General features: G+C 34.1%; 1 protein-coding gene across 1 annotated transcript; it reads right to left on the reverse strand.

Annotated features, from left to right (window-relative positions):
* Positions 1–4,794: 4,794 nt before the first annotated feature.
* On the reverse strand, positions 4,795–5,239 carry LOC106764485 (60S acidic ribosomal protein P2-2-like). Its single transcript, XM_014648768.2, has one exon. The coding sequence runs from the start codon at positions 5,237–5,239 to the stop codon at positions 4,898–4,900; it is 342 nt and encodes a 113-aa protein (XP_014504254.1). The 3' UTR covers positions 4,795–4,897.
* Positions 5,240–7,589: the final 2,350 nt, after the last annotated feature.

Below are 7,589 nucleotides of genomic sequence, written 5' to 3' on the forward strand. Positions count from 1 at the left end.
TACAGAGGTTGAACGGTGCAAGAACAATTTAACTGATTGATGATTTACCCTAATTGACTAAGTCCAGAGGGAAGCCTATTTGAAAAATTAAAAGCCCATACATACATATATATATATATATATATATATATATATATCTGTGTGTGTGTGTAATCGATTAACCTATTTACATAACAGATTAATACATAGTAGAGCAAAATTTCACCAATAAGTTAAAGCAGTGAGAAAAGTCTAATCGATTACACTACTAACGTAATCGGTTAAACCACGTAGAAATGAATTTTCACACAATTATTTCATACTAAACAAACAACATTCATCATACACATCCAAATGATTATAAAAAAATATGTGATGCATGTTTTGTCAGTATTACAGCCGGTTACCACATTTGATGAACTCAAGGAGCTTTGAGGGATTTAAATATCAGTTTTGTACATTCCTTGAGCCAATGCAATTCCAATTCATCTTAGTTACCTACAAAGCAATTAAATTGTTTGGTTGCAGGTACCCAAATGAATTTGAGGCCTTTTATGGTAGTTACTTGTGTTGGTTTCTTTGGAATCCACTTGAATTTCCTTTAGGAACACCAACCTTCTTGTAGTAGCATGACTTAGACAAGTGTCCAATGTTATTGCAATAAAAAATAGGATATAACAAATGTGTAGAAAAAGTGATGTCTTGTATCTCAACCAAGATGGGGGGGTGAATTGGTCAACCCTTTAAAAAATTGTTCTTTTCAAAAGCTTTTCAAATTTTTTAAGTTTTCTTGAAATCATATTGACAAGTATATGAACAACACTAAAAGAGAAGGAAAAATAGATCAACACAAAGAATTTATACTGGTTCAGCTAAGCCTACACCAAGTCTTCCTTCAACAACCTTAGTTGAAGGGAACCACTATAATGATAGAGTTTTCAAGGAAGAATACAGAGAACTCCCTCTCAATGCACTCTCTTTCCCCGACTTTGTATCACTTATAGCACAAGATGTGAACAACTCACAATCTCCCAACCCAAGAAAACAATCCCAACTTTCAATGCAAAAGACATAAGTTTTACATCTGCTTTAACAATTTTATATTTGTTTCATATTTAACAGATTAAATGGCGAATGCAATCAATTATGTAAATCATACAAGCCAACAACAAACAAATATAAGCAGTTATGGCTTTCAATGAAAATGATTTTCACATGATACACATTTTAACCGATTATGAAACTTATGTAATCGGTTAAGTTCCATACTTAAGCAAATTTCAAAATCGTTTTCCTTTTTAAACACATTAATGCACTCAGCAAGCATATATAGGCATAACAACTTGTTTTAATCTATTATACATCTAATGTAATTGATAACGGTTGAAAAACCGTTATTTTTATACTTAATTTTGATACTAAATGTACCCTTTTTGACTTATAAACTTGTTTTGACTCATATTTTTGCTTTAATTTTGTGAATAAGGAAGTTGAGTTTATACTTGATGATTTTATTACTAAATTTCCTTGATTTTGTAGGTTTTTGGAATGATTTGAAAGAAGGGTGGAAGTATAAAGGAGTTGTAGTGCAGAAAAATCAACTAGAATGCACAAAAGTCAACATATAACCAGAAAAGTCAACCAAAAAAGTCAACCAGTCAACCAGAATGCTGAAAAGTCAACCAGGCAGCAGTTGAAGCGTGAAAGGGGAAGAAAAGAGACATTGGACGGTGCTGGTAGTGGTTGTAGAGAAGAAGGATGGAGGCGGCCTGATTGAACGATGCAAACTACATTACCGACGGATTTACCAACGAATTTTTTCCTTTGGTAAATGCAAACTACATTACCGATGGATTTACCGTCGATAATTTCAAGATTTTTTGTACTATGCTATATTACATTTCCTCATGTATTATACTTTGTTGGTGTAGATCATATTGTTTTATGTTTTATGTTTCATGCTTACTTTACAAATACAAGTTCTTAAATCTGAACAATAAAATTAGGTTTAATACCTATTTTGGTCCCTCTTTTCGTAGGGTCTGTTCAAAGTCGTCCTACATTTTTTTTAAAAAGTTCATTAAAATCCTACTTTTTGCAAAAACGGTGCATGTTAGTCCTTTTTGCTTACGGCGTTAAAACTTTTAACAACACAATGCCCAGGTTAGCTATCAGTGAATGAGTTGTTAATTTTTTATACACGTGGCAACTTAAAAGACAAATAACGTGGAAATCTGGTATTTGAAGGTGGTTTGGTTCGAACTTCATCATGCTGCAACTCCATAATCCATAGCCTTCCACCGCCACAACTCCATCGTCACTCTCCCACCTCCTTCGCCCAAGGGATTTCCATCTACAACCTCAACCCCTCACTTCCTCCGCCACCTCCTTGTAATTTCAGTATAATATCTCGACAACAAAGTGTCAGATTTTTTCGGGCCGGAGAGGAGATATTCTTCTTTCAAGTTGGAACTGCAAGATCTAAGTTTTTTTTGCTAATATTGTTACTGGTATCAAGGAGGGAGACTAATGGAATTGATTGATCCAACCCTCGGCAAATACAATGGTGATGAGGTAGCAATGTTCATTCAGCTGGATTTGTTGTGCTGCCAAGCAAGCATAATTGAAAGGCCTGACATGAATGTTGTTCATCTCATACTCTCAAGTGTTTCCTCCATTTTGCCAAGGCCAGGTAAACCTGGAATTCAAGGTCATACAGGACGTTGGACCACAACTACATTTGCTTTGACCAATACCAATGCTAGTAACACTACCAAGGTCTTAGGTGGTAGTGGTAGTTTTGTAGATCTAGAAATTCAATATCTACCTCTTCTTTTGATGAAGGCAGATGACCTCCATCTTAATGTATAGGGTTCAATAGAAGCTCTATTTAGGGTATTCTTTTTGTACTACTGTAGTTACCCTAATAGAGGAATGGTTTGATGACAAATAGAATTCAGAGTTGATTCTTGAACGTATTTTATTTAGAAGATAAATGTCACTTCAATAATCTTTACATATCGACAGGATTAGAACTATTTATTATTCGAAGATATGCTTGGTGATGTAAAGAAAGGAGAAATAGAGTGGGGTATTTGATAATATTTAAGGATTGAAGCCTCTTTGCTTTGATGCATTAAGGATACTCTTGTATAGATTTTTTATTTGTCTAGAAAATAATTTGATAACAAGCCTGAGGATCTTCAGTTATGGAAAATTTAAGGACTATTGTGATAGTTGAAATAATTTAGGATGTAATTGCATCGTAATATGAATAGCCTTTTAGAAACATTTTTGGTTTTAGAGTAAAAAGTCCTTTAAAGTCACGGGAAAATAGAAGTGCTCATTACTTTTGTCAATTCTTCATTCTCTTTTATCAATTTAACTAAATTGAGAACTCATACTAAAGTAACAATAAGAGAAAATACATAGACATGGTATACTCGAAAATCATGCACATTAAATTTTACGTTGGAGATCTATACACATTATTAACAAACCATAACAATACCAGTAACATTATTAGCAAAACAAAACTTAGATCTTGCAGTTCTAACTTGAAACAAGAATATCTCTTCTCCGGCCCGACAAAATCTGCCACTTTGTTGTCGAGATATTATACTCAAATCGCAAGGAGGTGGCGGAGGAAGTTAGGGGTTGAGGTTGTAGATGGAAATCCCTTGGGCGGAGGAGGTGGGAGAGTGATGGTGGAGTTGTGGCAGTGGGAGGCTACGGATTCTAGAGTTGCGGCATGATGAAGTTCGAACAGAACCACCTTCAAATACCAGATTTCCACGTTATTGGTTTTTTAAGTTGCCACACGTATAAAAAATTAACAACGCATTCAGTGATAGCTGACCTGGGCACTGTGCCGTTAGCAAAAAGGACTAACATGCACCGTTTTTGCAAAAAGTAGGATTTTAGTGAACTTTTTAAAAAATGTAGGACGACTTTAAACAGACCCTACGAAAAGAGGGACCAAAGTAGGTATTAAACCATAAAATTATGTCATATTGTTTATTCCATCAGTGATTGGACTATTGTTTATTATCGACGGCCTAGTCCTTCGATAACTACCGAAGGAAAAAACCGTTGGTAATTATCGAATGTCAAAGACCGTTAATAGTGGTTACCGACAAAGGATTTACCGATGGATATCTGGCTGTCGAAAATAATATATTATCGACGAATTTTGGCTATTTTTGACGGATTATGTCCGTTAGTAATCCCTATTCTTTTCAATAATAAGAATAATATTATATGAGCACCCTTTCCTCTCACCAAATCCTCTCACTAAGTGAGGTGGGATATCAAGTTAATCCTACAAATTGATATTTCCTCTCAGTAAGTGAGGTGGGATATCAAGTTAATCCTACAAATTGATATTTTCCTCTCACTAAGTGAGGTGGGATATCAAGTTAATCCTACAAATTGATACTTTCGGTCAACCTCAAATCCTTGAATTGAAACACGTTATTCACTCAAAAATTCGTCTTACGCAGTCTCTTCCAACAATAAAGTCAATATGTCTCCTAATTAATGATTTATTTCCTTTTATTATATAAAGATTTTCTTTAAAAACTTGGCTAACAATAAGGATATTTACAAGACATTTTACAATAAGTTATAAATAAAATAAAAAATGTAATTTATAAATGTGTACATTGCAACTAAGGCTGGGCATAATTAACCTAATTGTACTATTTTAAACTATAAAAACTAAACTATTTTTACTAATAACTAAATTATACCATTTTGCAGTTCAGATTAAAAAAACTAAACCTTTATAGTTACAATGCAGTTAACTCAGTTCTATGAGCAATGAATACCGCTCAACCTTCCCTTCATTCCTTTCCTAGCACCTGGCCATCTCCCTCTCTACAACATATATCCAAACGATGGTTGAGAAGCCTACCAATTAATCAAAAAGACTGAAGCCCATATTGTCATCTGATTCCTCCTTCTCTTCCACCTTTTCCTCCTTCTTCGATTCAGCTGCTGCCGGAGTAGAAGTGCCACCTCCAGGAGCTGCGGTCACTGCAACGGCAGTGCCACCGCCGGAAGGCACTAAGGCCAACCTTTCCCTACCAGCGGCGATAAGTTCAGCAATGTCTTTGCCCTTGACTTCGAACAGGAGGTTACTAATATTGTCGTTATTTGCGTCTGCTCCAACGGATCCAAGGATGAGCCTCAAGTCATCGGCGAAGGGAGCAACATTACTTCCCAATACGACGAGCAAATAGGCGACGATAACCTTCATTTTTGAAAATAGTTTAGTTATTAATTAACTGGTATAATATGAGTTTTTTAAAACTGAACTATTAAACAATACAATTAATATTAGTTCAGTTTTTTTATAGTTTATTGAAAATATAGTTAAGTATAATTTGGTATTGTTTAATACAGTTTACTTAGTTATGTCTAGTCTTGATTACAACTTTCACTTATATAAACTCTTATTATGCATTCAAGACAGTTTTAATTCTCGGGGGTACATAAACACCGAATTACTTGTATTTGTATATTAATATATTTTATATATCTTTTTACTGAATATCCTTTTTATTTCGTATTAACATATATTACTAAAAATATTTATATATTTTTTATGAATAAAAAATAATGTGATATTTTAATAAAACATTTAGTTCATAATCATATTAAATGTTTCAACAAAAATAACACTATTTTTTTAAGTGAAACATCAGAAAATATTATTTCACCTCGTGTTTTTACGAAAAACTTTGACCGAATTTTTTTTAATCTTTTAAGATTCATCAAGCATAAAAAAAACGTAACTTATTAATCTAAGTTCGTAAAAAAATATTGTTTTCAATCATGGCCCTTTAAAAGTATAATCTAAAGATTTTGAGTTTGGATATAGTTTTTAGCACTGTATGTACTATTTTTAAGCTAATTTTAGTTTGCAGTTTGCACACCTCTTTTATATTACTCAACTAATAGTTTTATTTTCTTAATATAATTCTACTTTTACAAAACATTTTTCGATTTTCATAATTAAGAAAATGATAATGTAAGAACCTAAGATTCTATATTAATATATATTTATATATATGTACCTATATTAAAAGGAAACAGGGTGAAAACTGAAATAAGGATAAAGGAGAGAGTTTGTTAATGAAAAGAAATCAATTTTTTTTTATTTTGCTGCTGAACCTTCTAATTAGAAGAGTCATTTGCTGGAGAACTTTATCTCTCTAAAAAGTTTGTTTCCTCATTCTCCGTCTTCTCTTTAGCTTTCCAGTCCACTAATCCATTGCATGTTCGTTTAGGAGGTACCCAAGCGTCCACAACGTCGAGTGCTTTAGATTAAACCGATTGATTTCTCTTTTCAGACTGGTAAGTGGTTTCGCCTCTCTTCCTCCGCTGTTTGGAACCTAGGGCAAGTGGTATATGCTTACTGTTCATTATTTCCAGTTTTCCTCTGTTCATTCTAGCTCTAAGAGTTGTTTTCTACCACCAATGTGATGATTTGTAGATCTTGTTGTGTTCTAGTTGTGTGGAGGCACCGTAGAAGCGTTTTGGGTGAGCTAATTTGTTCTTTGAATCAAGGTAAGGGGAGCTAGCTTTATTTTAATTAGATGATTGAATGTATGTTATATTCTGCATGCGTAGCTATTGGAACTGAAAATTTGATGATTGTGTGGATTTGAGACGTATGGTTTGAAAGTTTAGATGTGAGATCTGTGAAACTGCGCCATGATGTTATGAACTGAGTGGGGTGAGTTTAGTTTGTTGTAATTGGCTGGGATGGGAGTAATTGGGGGTGTGAAATCTGTTATAACATAGTTTAGATAGAAAGCATGATGGTTTGGCAGTGCGTTATTGTCTGGTAAGGTATATGGATTGATTAATGATGTTTGCTTGACACATCTTCACGTATGTTTATGTATGAGACTTGTGTGGTTTATGAGAACATGATTGTGAATTAGAATGATATAATTGAGTATGAACTGGACATCTCAGGGTGAGATGATTTAATGTGATTGGAGAGGTGTTGTGGTTGTTCTGTATAACTGTATGGAGCTTTGAAATGGTATGTCTATCCCTACACTCAAAGCACTGTTCATACTCAAATAGAGAAGAAAAGAACAGTGTGAGTGGTGAGAGTAGAAGGAGGTTCTCGTTTATAGTCTTAGAGTTTAGACATAGACAGATTGGGGGATTTACCTTGCATAGTGTGGGGGATGGGCCAACTAAACTATGCAAGTGCAAAGACGACTAATAGTTCGGCAGTTTACAAATCCAAATGAGTCGTGTTGAGTAATTGTTACATGATTTGAATTGTATGCTTTTACCTTTTTACTTTATATATGATTAAACATGATGATATTGACTGATTATGCTATAGGCATGTTGCTTGTTTATCTAGCTCACCCTTGCTTCCTTGTGTGTGTGTTGCTTGTGTATGCTTTTCTTTTGCAATGATCATCTACTTGGATGTGAGCAGAGGTTACGAAGAGCCACTGGAACGTGCATTAGAGGAGGACGACGTTGTAGCCTAGTTCCATTAGGACTTTCTCATTTAAACCTACGTCGTTTTGAAATACTCTTTGGTACTTAAAGTCCTAAATTATGATGAGGATTTC

Source organism: Vigna radiata, chromosome 6 (genome assembly GCF_000741045.1).
Source record: "Vigna radiata var. radiata cultivar VC1973A chromosome 6, Vradiata_ver6, whole genome shotgun sequence".
Classification (NCBI taxonomy): Eukaryota; Viridiplantae; Streptophyta; class Magnoliopsida; order Fabales; family Fabaceae; genus Vigna; species Vigna radiata.